This window comes from Schistocerca serialis, chromosome 1 (assembly GCF_023864345.2).
Source record: "Schistocerca serialis cubense isolate TAMUIC-IGC-003099 chromosome 1, iqSchSeri2.2, whole genome shotgun sequence".
NCBI lineage: Eukaryota > Metazoa > Arthropoda > Insecta > Orthoptera > Acrididae > Schistocerca > Schistocerca serialis.
The window spans coordinates 88,472,545-88,495,398 of record NC_064638.1 but is presented as its reverse complement, the minus strand read 5'-3'; the positions used below and the strand labels follow the sequence as shown (position 1 = coordinate 88,495,398).

Here is a 22,854-nt window from a genome sequence, read left to right as displayed (position 1 = left end):
ATAAACAACATGACCATGAGATGTAATTACAACGAAATCAAAAAAATAAACTCTTTGCTGTACTGGTTTTACAATCCTGAAGAAAAATAGCCTATGACAAAACAATTATTCACTTCTAGTACCATTTAACAGATTTAGTCCTTTAGAAGCCAAGTTTACTTCCAACTAAGTTCTGCTATTACTGAAGCAATCTACTGTAATATTTTCACTAGCAATGTCTTATTAAGGTAATCTACAGATATCTACTTCTGCTCATTGACCTTTCTACACTCTGCAATTTACATCGTGTTGCAGCCTGTGAAAAAGCCTTAATAGCAGTTGTCCAGAATTTTTGTACAATCCTTGTTAAGTGGACCATATGCAGTAAAACTTGCTCAAATCGACACGTGTATAATTCGGATTTCTGCCCAAACCATATAAATATTTCTGTCCCGGTGCATTCAGTGCACTTGTATGTGCTGATTTTTGTATAAAGCGGAACATGCCTAATGCGGAAATGGAAAGCAAATCTTAGAACATACTTAATAATTCATTGTATAATGCAGAAAAGAGCCTACACATTACTACAGTATTACAGTTCATTAGTTATTCACGACTTTACAAGGACATTACTTTTAACACCTCTGTTAAGTGGGGCCAAACCAAGAAAAGAGTTCCAGCACAGCGCTGCTGGTGTGGACCTAAAACCATGCTGCTCTGTACAACAATGAATAAGTTACGCTCAAGTGTCGGTAGAGTACATCAAAGGAAACTGTTCATTCATCAGCGCTCTGTCGGTTTTCTGTTTTACTCATTGATGCGTGCCAGCACATACAGGAACATTGTTCCGAATCTACCAACACACTGCTGCAATGTGCTCCGTTAAACAATGGTTTTACCCGGCAAGATCATTATTTTCTGCCAGTTTCAGTTGACTAGTAGCACTTTAAAGAGATACAGTAACGTGATGTCGAACAAACGGTATGTGTTGTTAATACCTAATGAAGAGATTGATATAATTGAGATGAGTGAGAAAGACCAATTCTATGTGCGCAAAATTATGTTGCATTTCAAATGCGGTAAAACACAAATTTATGAGATGTTAAGAAACAAGGATAAGATTCAGGACGAATGGATGAAAGGGAATGGGCAGATGAAAAGAAAGGCAAAGAAGACCGGAAATGAAGAAATTAACGAAATAGTGTGGAAATGGTTCGTAAGTGTGCGCGCAAAAAACTTATCTTTATCTAGACCCATGTTGCAGAGTGTGGTTTGGAAAGTCGCTGAAGAGCTTTGAATTATGGAGTTTAAGGCATCCACAAGATGGCTCGACAGTTTCAAAGGTAGGCACAACATCATGTAGAAGGAAGTGTGTGGGGAAGCTAAGGATGTGCAGGAAAGTGTAGCGATAGAATGGAAGACAATACTGTCCAACTTAATTGTGAATTATGACCTGAAAGACCTGTTCAATGCCGATGAAACGGGACTGTTATCACGCGCTGTCTTCAAAACTGCTAGCAATTCGAGTAAAAAGTACACCGGCGGAAAAATGTCCAAGGAAAGACTCATTGTACTGCTGCCTGGAAACGTGTTAGTTTAAATAGAGAAGCCACTGGTGATCGGAAAGGCGGCAAAATGGTGTTTCAAAAAACAGACGTCAGTAAGCTTCCAGTCACATGACAAAGCAATAAAAAGGCATGGATGGTGAGTGGTCTTATGGAAGAATGACTGGTCTCCTTCAATGCCAAAATGAAAAAAGGAAAGCGGCAAGTTCTCGTTATCCTAGACAATGCAACCTGCTACCTGAAAGTAACGTTATCAAATGTTAAATTGGCTTGGTTCCCTCCAGGTTCAACCAGCCTCACACAACCCATTGATCAGGGCCCTATTTAAACATTCAAGTGTCATTATAGGTGATTACTAATGCAATCTCTTATTCTTAGTGTTGAAGAAGCCGAAAGTGCATTTGCTCTTGCACGGTCAGTTTCTGTTCTGGATGCAGTAAACTGTATTTGCTTGGCAGTAAAGGAAATAAAACCTGTCACCGAGTGCTTCAATAAAGCGGGGTTTGGGGTCAAGAATAAGACACTTCTGTGGCCATCGAAGTTCAAGAAAATGCAGCAGCAATTGCTGAATTAACGAAAATGTGAAACGTTTCGTGTAGTGCAGATGATTACATTCGAAATGATTACTTTTTGTCAATTCACTCCACTTTCACTTCAACAGATTTAATTGAAATGCATAACACAGAGGATGATGATGAAACAAAGGAAGAAAAAGAGGAGAAAAATGATTTCCCTAGAAAAATCAATAAGCTTGAAGAAGCCATTGCACGCGTAAACACTGTTATGCAATTTGCAGCACACACAAATTCTCCCAACTTGTTAGAACTATTGTATGGTGTAAAAATTGCCTAGGAAAAACAATTTTGAACAGAAAATTGAAACAAGTTTCCCTCCTTGATATGTTGTGAAAAAATAAATAAATAAATAAATAAATGTAAAGCAAATAAACATGGGAAAAATATGAATGTACATACAATAATAAATGAATTTAAAGTTAGAGTAAAAATATAGAAATGCTGTGTTATTTATCAATTAGTGTAATGGTCCAGTGTTTTATTGTCCAATATACAGTAAACGAACATCTACAGTGCTGGAGTGAAGGTAAGAAGATACAGTATATGCATAGTTAAAAATTTTTACTGTAATTTTGTGCATGATACCTGACAAATTTTACTTAGCCCCGTGAGTTTTGTGTAATCCGGAAACTTGTCCAATTTGGAAAATTATTTTAGTTCCAGGTGATTACGTTTTGAGCAAGTTTTGCTGTGTGTGTCTATATCTATATATATATATATATATATATATATATATGGAGTCTGACAATGGCTACAAGAGTGTGCGTTTGAGTGTGGGTGATTGTGTATTTGAATCTGTGTACCTTTACTGAAAAAAGAACAAGAGCTTGAAACCTAGTGCAAATACGGTTTTCCGTTATGTGTTTTTAATCGGAAAGAAGAGACCATGAAACTTAGTGATATTTGGACAGTAGCACTACAGAATTGCTAGACAGTTTTATCCGTGACGAGATTACGATCGATAGTTAAGTTTTATCTCTGACAAAGGTTATCTCTGCATATCACGTGTAACTCTGGTCACGCCCACTTTCTACGATACATAAGTCGCTCTCAGACGTCCGACCCGTCAGTCGGCAAGACTCACCGGAGGAGAAACACCCCTCTGAAGATGTCCAGCGCAGCTCTGGACGAAACGTTAGGAGCTGAAGAGTTTCATGGACCACGACCTTACATCCCGGAAGGTTTACCAGAAGATATGTGTTTGTGTCCCAACCACGAGTCTGCTATAGGTAAGAGTGTGAACGAGCTAGGTGGATACTTTCCATCTGTTATGTTTCTCTATTCCCAAAATAACCAAATCTTTCATTTAATTTCATCTTATTCTCAATATGTTTACCTATTGACACGTAGCACTTACCTAAAAACCTCAACTTCTTAAATTTATTATTTTAAGTGTTAAGTTTGTTATTCACATTCTCATTTCCAAGTGTTCTGATTCCATCTGTGTAATTAATTTTCATTAGAACAAAAGTTACTGTTAATTGAAGTTAGCACTATAGTTCCAGATGTGTAAAACTTTACAAGTTTATCAGTATAATATTATAAAGCGAGCTGTGGAGGACTTTAAATTACTGAAAACTAATTACCTTAAGCAATACTTAACACAAAAGTTTCTAGCTACTGCCAATTTCCACTATCAGTTTACAGAGTGATTACTAACTTTTGTTAACTTATTTTTCCATACCAACTGACATACAGCATTAATTAACTCGCCTTACTAAGTTTTGCAATATGGCACTCATCCATATAAATAAGGAGATGCACACTGGCATTACAATAATAGTTCTTCCACGTATTTTTCTAAATTTCTGACTAGCAAGTGAAAATCTTATTAATCCTTGCTGCTCATCAAAAACAATAAACAGCACATAAACGATTTTCAAAACATGTGCTTTTCAAAATATTAGTTTGTTTTTAAGCCCATTTATAAATAGTCTGATGTTACCCAACAGACAGTTCACAGTTTGAGAGCTAAAGAGTAACACCTATGCCAGACAGTCTCTTGTCCTTTGACTTATGTTTCTATTATTTATATTCTGCACATGAGAATACAGACTCCAGTCACCAAAACTCAAAGACTTTAATGTTTAATTACTTTTGAGTGACTTTAGTTATCGAAGTTGTATACGATTATTGTCACTGAAGTGAGGAATTTGTTGGACTCAGTCATTTGTGTAATGGATGCACTCAAATGAACACCGCAGCCTAATCGTGTTTAACAGATAGCTAAAGGACTGTGCTAAATGTGAACTGTGTTGTTTTTAGATAAACGTGAACTGTTTATTTTGTACCACTATTGAAAACTGTGTTTGCTTGTGCTGGTCTGTAGATTTGCAAGAATGATTGTTCATAGTGCAAAATTGAATCACCATTGTAGCTAGAACGCATAATAAAGAGTGTGTGTGTGTGTGTGTGTGTGTGTGTGTGTGTGTGTGTGTGTGAGAGAGAGAGAGAGAGAGAGAGAGAGAGAGAGAGAGAGAGAGAGAGAGACTAGATTCACATCCATAATCTTACTACTACTACTACTTGCAGCTATTACTTCCAAAAACTGGAATGTTAGTTCATGTATTAACAGGCAGCTTTACGCAAAAATAGTACCAATCTACTGTAAATAACGCGATCTACAGACCTTGGGCAACTAAAAAATTCAAATAATTTAAATTTCTGGAAATTGTGGTATTCTCTAATTGAGCTTACCATTGCATTCCTTTGTGATCATTATTATTTACATGGAGCACAGATGTATATAACAATATTTACAACTTCTGGAATGTGCCATTACAAGATGGGCTACATTTTTAAACACATTTCTAGTGTGAATGAACTGTTTTTCAAAGAAGAAAGAAACATGGTTTTACACACAAAGGAATGAACCAATGCTGACAACTAAGCACTTAAGAATAAATATATAGTATGGGTTACTGTGATAACTCCATTAATCTATTCGTCTTCTGATGTGGACTTACTTACAACCTATTAACATAATGTAAGCCAAAAAACTTGTCAGATTATAACCAATGTCCATATTCAACATTATACAAAATTCTAATTCCTTAACATTATATTTTTGCAATTTTGGAGATACTAAAGGAAGCTTCAGCTACATACCTGGCATTATAAATCCTGCATATGGTTCTATATTCAACCAATCCTTGCAATAACTTGAATCATCCAATTTTTTTATGAACTCAAATGTGACAGGAACCTGAAACAGTTTATTATGTAAAGATATAGTGTCTAATAATATACGTTATAGTGTGCCTAGCTCATACTATTACAAATTTTACAGTTACCTGCCCTGTATTAGCAATTATCAAATCTTTGGTCTGCGATTCTAAGTAGTAAATAGTGTCAAATATTATTTCTGTATTATCCACCATCACTTGAGGAAGAAATTCATTTTCCAATTTATCCAATTTTTTCATCACCTCCTCATGTATTTTTCGATATTTGGCAGCATCAATCACTCGTATCTGCAGTAAAAAAATATCAATTGGTTTTCACAATAATGCAAAAATACTTAAATACATCACGAAAGCAATGTAAATCAATCACACAACAAGTAAAAGCTCAATATGAAATCATACATGGTTTGTCTTTGGTAGAAGAATACTTCAATGGTTTACAACATTTTGTAATTTTACTAATGTACCATCTGGTACTTAACTTAGTATGAAAAATTGGTTCATTTGAACTTATAATTGCCTATAATAGCAACTAATTTATTTTACTGCAAAAAGTATAGTACTGCATGCATTACACTATTGCTTCAATTATCTATCTCATTTCTCCAAAATGTCTGCTAAACCATACTCTGTATGGCTGCTTTGAAAGACATGACAGATATATTCCATTTAAAGTCCTTGCCTGTATTGAAAATGACCAACAATTTCATTATCTGGGAATATTAGCAGAATTTCAATGGACGGTGACTAAGTGCTCTATGATCAATTTTTCTTTTGCCTTCCCATGGGTTAGCTTTTCCAATATTATTTACTTTCACATCTATCTCCAATACAACAGTGTATTTTCATACAAATGGACATTACAATAGTCCTTTGCTACAGGTCATCTTCCTAGAGGAAGAATTTTGCTGCTATCATCCCATAGCTCCGTGCAACAAAATTAGCTTGAAAAATTTCTGCCCAACATGACAACTGCTACGCAATCCCCCAAAAACCACAATGTTTGAAAATGGATCTACAATTCTGGCCATTAAAATTATAAGCATTAAATTAGCATAAAATAGACTATGTCCTTGGATAAAATGTTTAGCATTTCAGAGTTACCGATCAATGTAGGAAGAGAGAACGCCATTTACATCCTGCATATGAACAAGTTTAGGCAGGAGATATCTCATTCAGTAATAGCGCCTGAATGTTAATTTTTGTGAGAAGATCGTTATGCCTCATGTAAGAAGGAGAAACTCTAGCAGCACATATTGGAATTTGATAGTGACAGGATCATGGCCTATTGAGATGCCATTCATTGTTCTGCAATATTGCAGGACACGTTAGTCGGGACTGCAGGATAGACATGGTAGTATGGAATGGGTTGTAGGGGGCTATACTCAATGCCATGCTCAATCCCAAGTGTTGCTTGAGAGGTCGGAAACACTCTTAGCTCTGTTGTGCAGAAACACACAGGTAAATCACACATCTTGTTATGTCTTTACCATCATCAATATTTCAATTTTTGTAATTAGCGGGTTTTGTGAATTTGGATATGTATCTTTCAAAATACACTCCCCTGAAAAGTGATATCTGTGGTGGTGCCACACTGTGACTTAAGTTGGCAGTAAAAAGAATACCAGAGGAGCAAAGTGTTTTGGTGGCCACTTATGTATGAAACAGTGCAGGAAGGGGTTGAGTGGAATGACCACTTCAAAGTACGGTATAAAAATATATATTGAATAAAATATATTCTCAAGAAAATACTATATGTTGCTCAAATTACGAAATAGTACATAAATATGAAACCTGGAAAAACCTGCATTTCATATGTCTTGAGTTGTAGTCAAGAATAAATGCATCAACAAAGTGCAGTGGCTGGTAAGGAAAATCCAGTGTTTAAATATAAGCGGAACTAGATGCGTAATCCTGCTACAGAGGTGCTATAGAAGACAGAAAAAAGGTAACCAGCCACACAACCTTGAGTTGAGAAATTGACTTGTTTGCAGTAAGACAAGATTCCACATTGACAGTGCTACAAAGTCCAGTGCACCACTAGCTGTAGCATGATTACCTTCATTCCAACTTCCATTGACAGGACAGCAGAGAGACGTGCCAATAGTGGTGTGCCCAACAACAACACTGGGCAAGAGTTAATCACACTGTCTTTCTTATAAGAGCAAAATCCTGCATACAGTATCATGACAGACATAATTCATGCACAGAGACACCAACGAGAATGCAAATTGCATTTGTTATTGTAATATGAGCCCAGCACCTGGCAAGATGGTATAGTGTGCTGCTTGTTCCACAAGATTATCACTTCTAGTTTGCACAGTCAGTAATTTGCACAATACGTCTTACATTTCTGACATGTTGGGCCAGCAGTTGTGCCCCGTCTTCAAGTCTCCATGAATTTATTTTTTAACATAATAATGTAAGACCACAAGTTGCCTTTGCTCTCTTGATATACCTTGATACAGGTTGTGTGACTGTCGTCCTGACCAGCACATTCTCCTGGTCTTATACACGGCGAACATTAGTCACGGGTTGCCAAGAGACTAGCATGCCACCACTCACCATCCACTATGACTGATGAACTCTGGCACAGAGTTGAAGTAGCATGGCATTATGTACCTATATTTGTGATCCGATTCAGTCTAACTCCACATCCAGCCATACTGAAGTCAGTGTTGCAGCTGAAGGTGCCAGCTATGTGTACTACATTTCACCATATGCATATTTTATAGGGGAAATTTGCATGTAAAGTTTTCCAACTCATTAAATACGCACAAAATTGATGTGTGATTGCAGTAATTTGATTTGTCATTTCCCCTCTAGTGCAAACTGTCTGTAACTGAATTTAGTACCTTCCTTTAAGTGCTGGGTAAAATGGTCACTAAGGCCTACATCTACATCTACACCCTCCACAAGCCATATGGGGTAGAGGGTACCCTGTACCACAGCTAGTCATTTCCCCTCTTGTTCCACTCGCTCAGTGAGGCAAAAACTACTGTCTATATGCCTCCGTATAATCCTTAATTTCTAGTATCTTATCTTCGTGGTCCCTAGTGTAATGCATGTTGCTGGCAGTAGGATCATTCTGCAGTCAGGTTCAAATGTCAGTTCTCTACATTTCCTAAATAATGTTCTTCGAAATAAATGTCTTCTTCCCTCCAGGGATTCCCATTTGAGCTTCCGAAGCATATCCATAGCAGTTGCATGCTGATCGAACCTATCGGTAACAAATCTAGCAGCTCACCTCTGAATTGCTTCAGTGACTTCTTCAATTCAACCTGATGCGGTTGCCTTAACTCTAGCAGTACTCAAGAATAGGTTGCACTAGTGTCCTATATGCTGCATTCTTTAAGATGAATCACACTTCCCTAAAATTTTCCCAGTAAACCAAAGTCCAACATATGCCTTGCCTACCACAATCCTCACATGCTCATTCCATTTCATGGCACTTCTCAATGTTATGCCAAAAACAACGTGACTGTGTACAGAATGACACTACTAATGCTGTATCCGAAACATTACAGGTTTGTTTTTCCTATTCATCCACATCAACTTACATTTTTCTACATTAAAGAGCCAGCTACCATTCAACAAACCAACAGAAATGTTGTCTAGGTCATCTCGTATCAACCTACAGTCATTTATCTTTGATACCTCTACATACAGCACGGTATCGTCGGCAAACAACTGCAGATTGCTGCCCAGCCTGTCTGCCAGATCATTTATGTATATAGAGAAACAGCGACAGTCCTACCACACCTCCCTGTGGCCTTGCTGATGTAACCCTGTTGCTGTGAAGGACAACATACTGGGTTCTATTACTTAATATGTCTTTGAGCCAATCACATATCTGGGAACCTATTCCATATGCAAGTTCCTTTGTTAACAGTCTGCAGTGGTGTACAGTGTCGAATGCTTTTCAGAAATCTAGAAATGTGGAATCAGCCTATTGCTCTTCATCCATAGTTCACAGTATATCATGTGAGAAAAGAGCTAGATGGGTTTTGCATGAACGATGCTTTCTAAGGCTGTGTTGATTCGTGCACATAAGCTTTTCGGTCCATAGAAAATTTATTATATTTGAACTCATAATTCTGCAGCATACCAATGTTAAGGATATTGGTCTGTAATTTTGCACATCTATTCTTCTACTCTTTTTATTACAGGAGTCACCTGCATTTTTTTCCAGTCACTTGGCACTTTTCACTGGTTGATAGATTCACAATATATGCAAACTAGGTAATGGGCAAATGCTGTGGAGTACTCTCTGTAAAACCGAACTGGGATTTCATCCGGACCTGGCAACTTATTTCTTTTCAACTCTGCCGGTTGTTTCTCTATCACAAGGACACTTATTATTACATTATCCATCCGGGACATTGTGATGGTAAAACAATGGTACATTTCTGTTTCTCCTGCATGAATGATTTCTTAAATGTGGATTTAAAACTTCTGCCTTCCTTTTGCTATCTTCTACTGCCGAACCAGACTGGTCAGCGAGTGACTGCGTGGAAGACTTATACCCACTTAGCAATTTTATATACAAACAGAATTTTTATGGGTTCTCTGCTAGATCTTCCGCTGCCTTCACTACTTCATCCCTCAAAGCTACCCATTCTTCTTCTACTGTATTTCTTTCCCCCATTCCTGTCGATTGTTCCCTTATGTTCTCCCTGAAACTCTGTACAACCTCTGGTTTAGTCAGTTTATCCGGGTCCCATCTCCTTAAATTCCCACCTTTTTGCAGTTTCTTCAGTTTTAATCTACAGTTCATAACCAATAGATTGTGGGCAGAGTCCACATCTGCCCCTGGAAATGTCTTACAATTTAAGACCTGGTTCCTAAATCTCTGTCTTACCATTATATAATCTATCTGATACCTTTTAGTATCTCCAGGGTGCTTCCATGTATACAACCTTCTTTCATGATTCTTGAACAAAGTGTTAGCTATGATTAATTTACGCTCTGTGCAAAAATCTACCAGACAGCTTCCTCTTTCATTTCTTAACCCCAATCCGTATTCACCTACTATGTTTCCATCACTCCCTTTTCCTACTCTCGAATTCCAGTCACCCATGACTATTAAATTTTCGTCTCCCTTCACTATCTGAATAATTTCTTTTATCTCATCATACATTTCATCAATTTCTTCATCTGCAGAGCTAGTTGGCATATAAACTTGTACTAATCTAGTAGGCCTAGGCTTCGTGTCTATCTTGGCCACAATAATGCGTTCACTATGTTGTTTGTAGTAGCTTACCCGCATTCCTATTTTCCTATTCATTATTAAACCTAATCCCGCATTACCCCTATTTGATTTTGTATTTATAACCCTGACCAAAAGTCTTGTTCCTCCTGCCACCGAACTTCACTAATTCCCACTATATCTAACTTTAACCTATCCATTTCTCTTTTTAAATTTTCTAATCTACCTGCCCAATTAAGGGATCTGACATTCCACACTCCGATCCGTAGAATGCCAGTTTTCTTTCTCCTGACAACGACGTCCTCCTGAGTAGTCCCCACCCGGAGATCCGAATGGGGGACTATTTTACCTCCAGAATATTTTACCCAAGAGGACGCCATCATTATTTAATCATACAGTAAAGCTGCATGCCCTCGGGAAAAATTACGGCTGTTGTTTACCCTTGCTGCCCATAGCATGATTTATAATCTGTTTAAACTTTGCCCACAATTCCCCTATGGCCATCATTCTGGAACTTCATGATTGCAGTTCATTGTCTAAGTGAGATGCTAACAACTGCTTATCTGCTCTTTCTAACAGAAACACTCTCCTAGCCCTCTTGACTGATTTATCAACTTTCATAACCATAGTCACTACGATGACATCATGGTCACTAAACCATATGTGCACAAAATGTTTAGTAAAAGTCTCAGGTTTACAAGGCAGTGTTCAAGAAACCAACAATGGTAGACGTGACATATGACAGAAGGCGTGCCAAGGTAGTCTGCGCGGCTGTTGTGAGCACTATGTCCAGATGGTGTAGTGATCAGCGTATCTGCCTAGTAAGCAGGGTTCAAATTCCAGTCCAACACAAATGATATAAATCAATGCCCATTGGCAGTAATGTCTTTAATTCTTTTGTGTCTTGAAACTTGACATTGACAGGCACTGGCTCGCTACTAGTTACATAAATCTTCTTTAGTGTCATTCAGGTATGTTTACATCTTTTGAAAATCATCATGTCTGGGCCAGAAGTTAAACTATCAGTGAGTCTGAGTAGCTCCACAAAATGACAACATACGACAATAGGTAAGGTACGACAGATCACAACCAAACAGTTTTCCTACATTTTTTCAGATAAAAAACTGTTTGCTATCTCATCAGAGCAAAGTGCTTTAATTTTGCCATTTATACTCTCAACAGTTCAAATGGCTCTGAGCACTATGGCACTTAACATCTGAGGTCATCAGTCCCCTTGACTTAGAACTACTTAAACCTAACTAACATAAGGACATCACACACATCCATGCCCGAGGCAGGATTCGAACCTGTGACCGTAGCAGCAGTGCGGTTCCCGGCTGAAGTGCCTAGTACTGCTCGGCCACAGCGGCCGGCTCTCAACAGTTCAAAAGTTTGTTAAAGACTGAGTCCGCAACCTTTACGTAATTACTGTTGTAGCCATTCCCAGCAACTGTTCCTAGCTGTGAAAAATCATTATTACCAGTTTGTAAACCTTTTCAACAGCTGAGAGAGCTGGGGGCACCCTATTGCTACACTGATTCTTGGCAGTCACTAAGATTAAATTTGTAGCTTTTTCTGTGTCATTTGCCTAATTTTTTCAGAGACTCTGAAGAAAGGTACAATGTATTACTAGTTTTTCAGCCTCCCACAAATAAGCTTCTGCAGCAGATGTTAATATGGAAACACAATTTTCATCGCTTATCTTGCATTTAGCAAAAACCAGAAGTACAGAAGTGCAAAGTTCCTTGAGACTTGCTGTAAATTTTGCTGCTGCTGTTGTTGTTGTTGTTGTTGTTACATATCATTGCTGAGTGATGATACATGACATTTTACAATTGTCACCAGTATCCCTGTTTTGCTGGTTTATGTTGAATAATTTGTTTTAAATCTACAAAGCCAATGAGTGTCAAAGCATTGGTCAATTTCTTCATATGACCTTTTTCTCCCGGCAGCTTCCATTTGAGTAGGCTTCAGTGATCTTTCTTCTTCATGTATTTTTCTGATCAACACCAATGAAGGTGACCTGTTGTCGTTTTTAGTATTTAACAATTGGGAAAGTCGTGCCCACTTCTTTTTTCCATCTGAATGAGCTATGTGATAGGAATCCTCAATCATTTCTACAAAAGTAGGTGATTCTCCGTTCTTCTTGTCTGCAAATGTAATTAAATGTTTCTGTAAACCTTTCAATTCTTTGCAGAGTCTGAGTAGCTAAACATCACGTTCAAGGGTGGGGGGAGGAAACTCCCACGCTTAGGGATCTGAGAAGGTAGCATCTATTTTTGCCGAAATTTGCAAATCTCTTTGCAAATGATGAGACATATAAATTAAAAAAGATATCATGCTATCTATGGGCCTTAATGCTTTTAACTAAATTTCTGGTGATTCAGGAGCTTCTCGACTCCAATGTTTGCTTTTGCAACCACATCAGCATTTCACCACTGCTCCTCATTAACTGAATCCCATCACATACACCCGTAAAGTTAAAATAAGACTAATTTTTAGCCACACTGTTTGGGGTTTTTAATAAGATTATAAAAATTTTGTACCTGAATACACTCTCTTTTGCAGTTCTATAAGCCTAATAGTAATTCACATGGTGATTCCTTAAATAACGTTAAATGTACAAGAGTATGACATTAATTTTATTTTATTTAGGTTGGTAGCAAGTGTAATTGTCTAGTAGAAATAGTAAATCTCTTACTTTTCTTGTCCCCTCTTGAAAAAATCATTTGCAAAATGACTCCCCACAAACTACAGGGAACTCATCATCAGACCACCTTCTGACTTGTGTCCGCAAATTTTCCATAATCTTCCTTAACGGACATGAATGAAAGTTTACTTCAACCTTTATCATACCAAATATAAAGTCAAAATTAAAAGAAACAAACACAACATCTGATGTCCTCTTGTAATCTATAATATATGGTCATTTCCTAACTTTACAGACAAGCTGAGATTTTTGCCTGTTTGAAACTCCCCTCTGCTGGTCTTTTTCAGTATCACTTAAAACTTTGGAGATGGGCCACTTAGAAGACTATCAGGCTAAGGTGATCCATCATTTATGCCATTATTTAAAGCATTAGTGGCATGTATGTAACTGATGTATCTTCAAGATTAACACATACTAAAAGAAAAAGAACAAGATTTATTTTCCATATTTAACTTAATACTTTTATAGATTACATATTTTAAAGATGACAGAGTATAATTATTCCCACAGGAAAAAAGTGAGAGGTGAGTTATTGAGCAGTTTCTTCCTCTTGAGCTTCTAAAATTTCTTGCTCACCCAACAAACATGATGTATTTGTAGCAGAATTACAGCAAACTGTGAAACCTAATAAGCACACAAACAAAATTGTATCACTGTGATCATATTGGCTCAGCCATTTGTGAAAGCAGCTGTTACATTCACTGATGTCTCTTTCGAAATAATTCTGGAGAATAACAGGAGATAGCAACAGTCAAGGTACAGGTAGTGTGATGTCCATACATGGTTCTCCTACAAAACATGTCTAGCTTTTGAGTTAGAAGTGGCTCGCACATGAAGAAAATCACAGCTTTACCTATTCTAGGGTTTGGTCTTTCTATGACGTAGTTGCGGACTAAGCTATGCTCGGGGCTTGGTCTCCAAAGTGTTGAACATTGACATAAAGAAGGTTGTTTTCCCTGGTTAGCACACTTCACTTACCCCTTCACAACGCACCATATCCTTTAAATGTATGTTGGTCTGTCTGCAAGAACGAGTATACTCAAGTGATGATCACTGACACAGATCAACTTAGTAACTCCTAAGTTGTCACTTTTTCTTGTCCGAGAGAATAATATCATTTCTTGTAAGTATAAACATGTTACACAATGGAAATGCTTTGATAGTCACAGTACAAATGTTTATTTTAAACTTGTTTCACTTGTAAAAAACATACTGCTTGATAAACAACGAACACATGAAGTTCATTAATTTAATCTTTTCTTCCATTAAAGCTTGTGAACATGTAAAAATGTGAATCATTCTTGCAGTAAGATGCTGAGTCATTTGCATAATTAAATGGATGAAAATAACTGTTTGCAGTCAAAGAAGTCACAGGTTTTTGCTTTAGTAGGAACCACAGCTTTGAATTCAGCTATATGGCCAAACAGCATAAATATTTCTCAATTTTTTTGAACTGCCTCTTACACAAGAGTAAAGAAATGATTAAAGTAATACTTTGGCCCCAAAAATAAACCACAACTCCGAAGAATAGCCACAAAAGCAGTGCTGTCTTTGGGTCTAGGGTAGGATCAATGATAGCACACACACTAAGCCCAAACTTCTGAAAAAGCCATCAGCCCAACATGGTTCAGGCGAAGTCAGAACAGAATCTCTTAATTATGAAGCACCCTCAGAAAATTCAAATTGTTTCTGGACCTAAACACAGTGTGTACTTAAAATTCTTCAAAATAAGGGAGCCTTAAGAAATTCCCATTCAACAGCCCACTCCTGGGACATGTTATGACTTCCTTCATAGTTGCAATTAACATTTCCAGAACTGCCAGTGAATGGATCAAATAGCATGTTGTAACATGAGCCAGCATCTCATGAGAGATGGAGAGATGCTTACTCTCAGGGATAGTGGTGGGTGAAAGGGGGCATTAGTGTAGACAATCAGCAATTTGTATATGTTGCAGTATCCATCCAAACACTGCCAAAAAGCAATTAAAACCAACACCTGAAAGTGACAGCTGAATTTCATGTACACTTCCAAAGGAATGCAGTAGATGACTGTGTTCACACTCATACACATTAAATCTACAATGGAAATCAATATAATGAGATTACAGTAACAATGCATACAAAGGTTTGTCTAAAAACAAAAGTTAATTTACAATGAACTACAGTTGGTGTGAACTGGCAACCAAGAAATAGGACTTCAACTAATGAAATGAGATGAGCAAGCCTTACCTGTGAATCAAATAATGCACTAACTGGCTTATGATCACTAATTTTGAGTTCTGGATGACTTCTGTAAGCTAACTGTTTGATACCATCACCTTTCCACAGTATTCTATCACACCATGCTGGTGCTCTATTTTTTTCACTGTGAATAAAATGTACAAAGTTAAAAATTAGGAAAACAGTGCAAATGTGAACTGTAGCAATTTTATTATCAAGTTACCAGGTTATCTTTAGATTATAATTGAATACTGTAGAAAAGGTAACCCAAAGATACAAAGTAAGAACTATAATCAGATGTAAAATGATTGCCAAACAAATACCATAAAAATTGGAAGAGATGTACGAAGATGATATCTGAATAATCAAAACTGAAGATGGGAACACTGTGGGATGATTACAGTTTTAATATGAAGTGCAACACATTGTCAATACTCAACCTTAATTTGCCTGCTACAAACACTTCTACATTAATCCAAAATTTAAAGTCTGCACCTCAATGACATTTACGCTCCTTCACCCAATTGTTGTAGTAATCATTATTGAAGTGCACTTAAAACATTATAAGCAGGAAGAACTGGCACAATTGTCAAGTTTTGCCATGTTTATTTGGTAAGACACTTAATCAAATACTCTAATGCACATAAGACCTTATATTTTAAATTATACACAAATTTAGTATGTTAAAAAGAAAATAACATTTACAGCATTACCTTGAATCCCAGTTATCTGATCCTGGGTCATATTTATAAGTTGGTCGGAAAGTGAGTGACCCTTCTTGGTAGCCTACAAAAACATTTTTGTTCTTGTGTTGTTGCCGTAGCTGGTCAAATTCAATAATGGTCTCTAAATTATTTTTATCAATACAATCCTTCACAATCTTCGGATCAAGATCTGTTATTCGGTAATTTAAATCTCCAAGCCAAAAAATTTGACTGCAAGTACAAAAGAAAATCTGATATAGATTATACCTCATAAACATCTTAAAATGGCTCAGGTATTCTCATCCCAAACCATATTTTAATGTACAGGTAGCATCATTCAAAAGTTTTATTTGATCTTCTGTTTGTTGCTTAGATTTTTCCAAGCACAAATAACCAAAAGATGAGAATTTGCAAAATGTTTGGGAAATTGCTTGAATAACTGATCAAAACATAAACAAAAATAACTGTTTACGTATACAGACGGACACAGCGAGTGAAAGCCTGTACAAACGCCAGGAATCAAACCCAGGTCTTCTGGTTACTAGCCAGGTGAGTTAGCCACTAAGCAACCTTGGCACAGTGGTCCACACAACTGCTTGGATTACCCTGGCAAGCCTCCCTCCTTGAGCTAAAGTTTCACAGCTGCCCCAGTCTACTTGAAATTCCCCCTTACACACAAACAGAATTGCTGAGGCTCTCCATGTTCTGAAACAGCATCTCAGCATCAATTGGAGATCCAGCCTGAGACCCAGGTGCAGGTACTTAAACAGAAGCCTAGTAAGTAGGAGGCCGGGTTCGATTCCTGGCCTTGGTATAGGTTTTCACTCACCACTTCAGTCTACATACATTAAATCTGTATCTGTGTGAGACCAGTAAAGTCTCTGAAATTGGGTCATTTCATCAGTAAAAATAATTTTATCTTTCATTTATGTTACAGCTTTGGCATCTACATATCTGCTACATCAGTGAATTCCTTAATATCTAAATCAATAACCTCTCCCAGGTTTTCCTCTCCTCTACGCAACCCACAGATCTTGCCCACAATGAAATCTCCCATACTGTCTCTTCTTCACACCCTCTGTTAAGTACAGCTCCCACTTCTAAAGGAAACTTAGAATCACCAGTTAATCCACAAACACTAACAAGGGGACCATCAGAAGAGTAAATAACGGATTTTGAGGCATCTTTGATATGTTTTAGAGGGACATGCCCCGAGTATGAAGCTAACCGCTTTTTCTAGCGAGGGGCCTCGGTTTCCGAGAAAATTGATCTTAAAGCTCACTGTGCATTGTAATACACATAACATTAGCCATATTCCAACCAAGTGAGCGTGCGGCAGCAGTTAAGGTCTACAGCTACCACACTGGAGGTATCGTGTTGGGGTCATTTCCGTGTTTTTGCTTTTTCTAACATCAGAATAATTTAATATTTTTCCATTTTATTTTACAGAATATCAACAAACAGTATAATTGTGTGAAATTACTAAGAAGTTTAAATTGTGTAGGTTCGATCAAACAGAAAACGGACTACCCGTGCGAACTTCTCATGTGAACTCTGTGTATTGTGAGAGTGCGGTCCCATCACCGCCTTTATTTGGCTACGGTGATACAATTTCATAATATGCAGAGTTCGCATGGACAGTCCTCAGTGATATGAATATGTATCACCATGGTCAAACAAATGGTGGTGACCTAGCTCCTGAACCAATAGTTTGCCTTTGTCTTCAACGTCTGTCGCGCGTAACGCGTTGTTAATGCAGTGCGTGTTCAGAGACTACAGTGAAATGGACGGCCCAAGTGTGTCTACAGATGTGCAGCCAGAAGAAGATACATCAGAGGTAGAGGAGTTGAATTAACACTTCAGAGGTGAAATCACTAACGCCATCAAATACACTGAATTAGATTTAAATCTTCTAACAAATACACCGCCCAGCACGATCTCTCCTAATTCAATTGAAATTGGCAATGAGATATGCATCGTAATACAAGACCTGTTGGCCGAGAGATGGATCACCGATGACGATGAATTAATAAACATCAACGAAGAAGACAAAGTACACAAATATGAGGCGGTTAAGTTTCAGTTTTGGGTAGATGTTCTCTTTCTTGCAGGGGAATCCACATAATATAAACCTGTTTATTTTGTAATATATGGGAGTAGAGGGAGATGGCAATTTCATTGCCAACGAATTCGCACATGAACCAGCAGATTATGTGCCTCCATCCTACAAAGTACGAGCGGCTGCTCTTGCAGTACCTCATCTGAAATGGAGCCTAAAGAGTTTGCATTCCTCCGGTGTCTCTCATTTAAATCAAAAATCAATGCTATATCGATGGAAAGAGGAAGTGAAACGAGGTGGAACTCATCATGATAAATGGAACACTATCAATCGTGAGACTTGCGAACGGTTTGTTGAAGCGAGACAATTTGGAAAAGGTAAATCATATCAAAATTTATGTCAAATACATCGTAAGAAAGAGACTGGCTTGTGAAAATAATATAATGGATGATGAACGCTGCTGCTCCATTTTTATCGGATACCTTTAATTTTGTGGCCAGCTTGGCTTCAATCAAATGATTTAAGCAAAAGCATAAAATCAGGCAAAGGAAGATTACGAAGTTTATCAGTTGCAAAGAATGTGCAATGATGGAAGACGTATTAGTAGGTGCAGAAGAATTCCGCACACATACGAAAATACGTGTTTGTAATTTTAACCTCTAGTACATAATCAACACCGATCAAACGGATAGTCAGTATCAACCAACTTACATTAGATCCCTATTGGAGAAATGCACGAGAACCATTCTCATGCACAGAAAAGATTTAAAAAAGATAAGTACACACTAACTGTGTCAGGGAACGTGATCCCGTACGATTTTTATGTATGCAGCAACTGTTGGGAAAATTTGGCCCAAATATTCAGAAAAGAGTGGATGAATTAACCCTCAAATTTAAAAACTTAATTGTGTCCTGCATGAAATGAGGGAAGTTCATGAAACTGGTGTATGAAGACTTTTTAAGATCTGTGATTCTTCCATACGTGGGACAGGAAAAGTTTCTATACATCATTGATACATGGGGAGGGCAGACTGATCTGACCGTATATGATCACATCTTCGTGGATGAGAGGAAATCGTGCACTTGCACCATAAAAGTTGTCCCACCAAAGTTAACTCCACTTTGCCAGCCATGTGACATATATTTTTACCGACAGGTTAAAATTTTCACGAAGGAAATTCAGAATGCTCCCGATTTGTTTGAAGACCACCAGAGCAATCACGTCCAGCGACGATTCCATAAAACTACTCATTAATTTTGCATCAATTCAGGGCACCTGGTTTTTCGAATATGAAATGGATGAAACAGAAACTTCTTTGAATGTAAATGAACAATGTTTTCCGGTATCACTCTTAAAAAAACTCCGTGCGCCCGCAAGACAGTAGCTATTATTAAATTGGCTAAGTGCTGTAAAACATTGTGTTTCGGTTACTTTTATTACAAATATCATCCGGAATTCTGTTGTGGCATAGCAAGCAATGCAGGCGATAGCAAGTACGATTTTGTAATAATGATGTGAATATTAAATTACTACAGCAAAATTGGATATTTCTTAATAATTTCGTTGTGCCCAACAAGGATGTGCAAAGTTTGTATAAAATACAAAGTACGAATTGAAACGATGTTGGGAGCGATTTACATCTACCACAGTGCTTTCAAAACTCTGCAGGACTACAAATTTTTAGAGTTGTAGGCACAGACTACCACAAACAAAACTGATACGCCTCATGTATTGGTTAATTATCTCTTGTCAAAGTGCTTGTGAAGTGGCAACAGTCTCAGAAAATTGGTTGCACAGCATTTTATCAGAAAGTTGGGTGCATTATGTGTTTGTGCATCAGTTGTTGTGAAAAGCTTGTATTGTTAATTTCTTACAGAAATAGGACAGCGCTCAAATGGTTTAAATCATACCAACTGGAAGAGTGCAGAAAGTTTAAATAAGTAGTTCACATAATATGAAAAAACTGGTGATTTCTCAAACTGGGGAACAATCAAGAATGTGGTGCCACAAAGGTTCAGTCTTGGGTCCTCTGCTGTTCTTAATATATATTAATGACTTGCCATTCTACATTCACGAAGATGCAAAGCTGGTACTTTTTGCCGATGATACAAGTATAGCTATCACAGCCAATGGACAAGAATTAACTGATGAAATTGTAAATGATGTTTTTCAGAAAATCATTAGTGGTTCTCTGCAAATGGGCTCTCATTAAACTTTGACAAAACACAGTATATACAGTTCCACACAATAAATGGAATGACACCATTAATAAATATGGACTTCGATCAGAAATTGGTAGCTAAGGTAGAATATTCAAAATTTCTTGATGTATGCATTGACGAGGGGTTGAAATGGAAAAAACACACTGAAGATCTGCTGAAACGTTTGAGTTCAGCTACTTATGCTATTAGGGTCATTGCAAATTTTTGCGATATACATCTCAGTAAATTAGCATGCCACACCTATTTTCATTCTCTGCTTTTGTATGGCATCATGTTCTGGGGTAACTCATCATTGAGTAAAAGAGTGTTCATTGCACAAAAGCGTGTAATTACAATAATTGCTGGAACTCATCCAAGATCATCCTGCAGACACTTATTTAAAGAGCTAGGGATCTTCACTGTACCCTCACAGTAATAGCAGTGTACATGGCTACAACACTAGAAGAAAGGATCTTCACTACTCAATATCAAATCTAACTTTGGCTCAGAAGGGGTAAATTATGCTGCCACAAAAGTCTTTGGTCACTAACCGAATAGCATCAAAAGTCTGACAGATAGCCATATAGCATTTAAAAGGAAATTAAAAGAATTTCTGAATGGCAACTCCTTCTACTCATTAGATGAATTTTCAGATATAGTAAGTGGGTAATTTCCCCACCCCAGGTCATGTAATATTTTGTGTAATGTAATATCTTGTATAGACACCTTTTATTAACCTGACACGTTCCACATCATTACGAAGTGTCGTATTCATGAGCTATGGAACAAGTACTAATAAAAAAAGGGGAGCAATTTGCATTAGAACAGATATTTTTTATTGTAGTGTGTTACATAAAGGCACGCTCAATCAATGAGTGTAAAGAAATGTTTCAAGCAAAGTATCCTGGTAGGAAACTCCCCATGGTCAGCACATTTGAGATCTGTACATGAAATGGTGGTCTATAGGAATCATTCAGTATGTGCAGAGTAACATGCGCCTACAGTGACGACCCCTGAAATTATAGGCAGACTTCGCATGGACATTACCAGAAGTCTCCCCCAAGTCAGTAAGGAAGTTATTGCAGAAGGTAGGTGTAGCTCATACATCATTTCATTGTGTACTAAAAGAAATAAAATTAAAACCTGTGGTGCGAGTATGGTGCGGAAGTTTAAATTTGAGGATCAGGAAAAAAGAGTTGATTATTGTAACTGGCAGTTACTTGAACCCCTTGCTTACTTCATGTAAGATGAGGCCTTATTTCATTTATCAGATTATGTAAACTCCCATAATTACAGATCCTGATCACAGGACAAACCCACATATTCTGCATGAAGAACCTCTCCACTCAGAAAAGGTGTGCATTGTCTGGGATGTGCACTACTGGCCCCATATTTTTCAATTACACCTTAAACAGTGCCAGAGATCTTTGACTCTTTCTATGCACAATTAATAGATGTAGAGACGCCGATCGAGCAACCACTCACAAAGTATGGTACAGATCATCAACGTGATCACTGAAAACAGACTTATCAGTAGAAGTCTCAGGCCTCTAAGGTCACCGGACTTAACATCGTGTGAAATTAAGAACTTCACGCCTGCAGAGTTACAATGTGTTGCTGATAATGTCATCACACCAAGTCAGCAATGCCAGGATGGTCATAGTCACCACTTCCAGCATCTCTTATAAACAAGTGACTACATGAAACTTCCTGGCTGATTAAAACTGTATGCCAAACAGACTTGAACTCTGGACCTCTGCCTTTCACGGGTTGTGAGTTGTGTTTGGGTAGACCAGTTGGTAGACCACTTGCCTGTGAAAGGCAAAGGTCCTGAGTTCGAGTCATGGTCCGGCAAACAGTGTTAACCTGCCAGGAAGTTTAATATCAACACACACTCCACTGCAGAGTGAAAATTTCATTCTGGAAACATCCCCCAGGCTGTGGCTAAGCCATGTCTCCACAATATCCCTTCTGCCAGGGGTGTTAGTTCTGAAAGGTATGCAGAAGAGCTTCTGTGAAGCTTGGAAGGTAGGAGACGAGATACTGGTGGAATTAAAGCTGTAAGGACAGATCGTGAGCCGTACTTGGGTAGCTCAGATGGTAGAGCACTTGCTCGCGAAAGGCAAAGGTCCTGAGTTTGAGTCTCAGTATGTCATACAGTTTTAATCTGCCAGGAAGTTTCATATCAGTGTGCACAATGCTGCAGAGTGAAAATTTCATTCTAGATGACTACATGTGTTTTTAATGTCACATCTGTTCTTTACTAGTTAGTTCATTGTTACTTGAATCTTGGGCATGAGGCATACTGGTTTTATACGAGACACCCTGTCTTTTCCTATTAGAAATACATTCAAGGGCAGCAATTCTTTTCGCAATTAAAGATTTTTTGACAAATCTACTTTTAGGCATTGTGTTATTACATTCCTTCTGAAGGTGTCACACCTGA

At 37.7% G+C, this 22,854-nt stretch overlaps 1 protein-coding gene across 4 annotated transcripts in view; it reads right to left on the bottom strand.

Annotated features, from left to right (window-relative positions):
• The window catches only part of LOC126462308 (inositol polyphosphate 5-phosphatase OCRL), a 104,368-nt gene that overhangs the window by 43,043 nt on the left and 38,471 nt on the right, over positions 1-22,854 (bottom strand). For all 4 annotated transcript variants that reach the window (XR_007585957.1, XM_050096062.1, XM_050096064.1 and 1 more), the window contains 4 exons: positions 16,157-16,378; positions 15,453-15,588; positions 5,413-5,592; positions 5,228-5,324 (listed from right to left, as the gene is read on the bottom strand). Coding sequence is in view for 3 of the 4 variants with exons in the window: in XM_050096062.1 (XP_049952019.1) it covers positions 5,228-5,324; positions 5,413-5,592; positions 15,453-15,588; positions 16,157-16,378 (635 nt within the window). In the remaining variant the exon portion in view is untranslated. The remainder of the gene's footprint in view (positions 1-5,227; positions 5,325-5,412; positions 5,593-15,452; positions 15,589-16,156; positions 16,379-22,854) is intronic.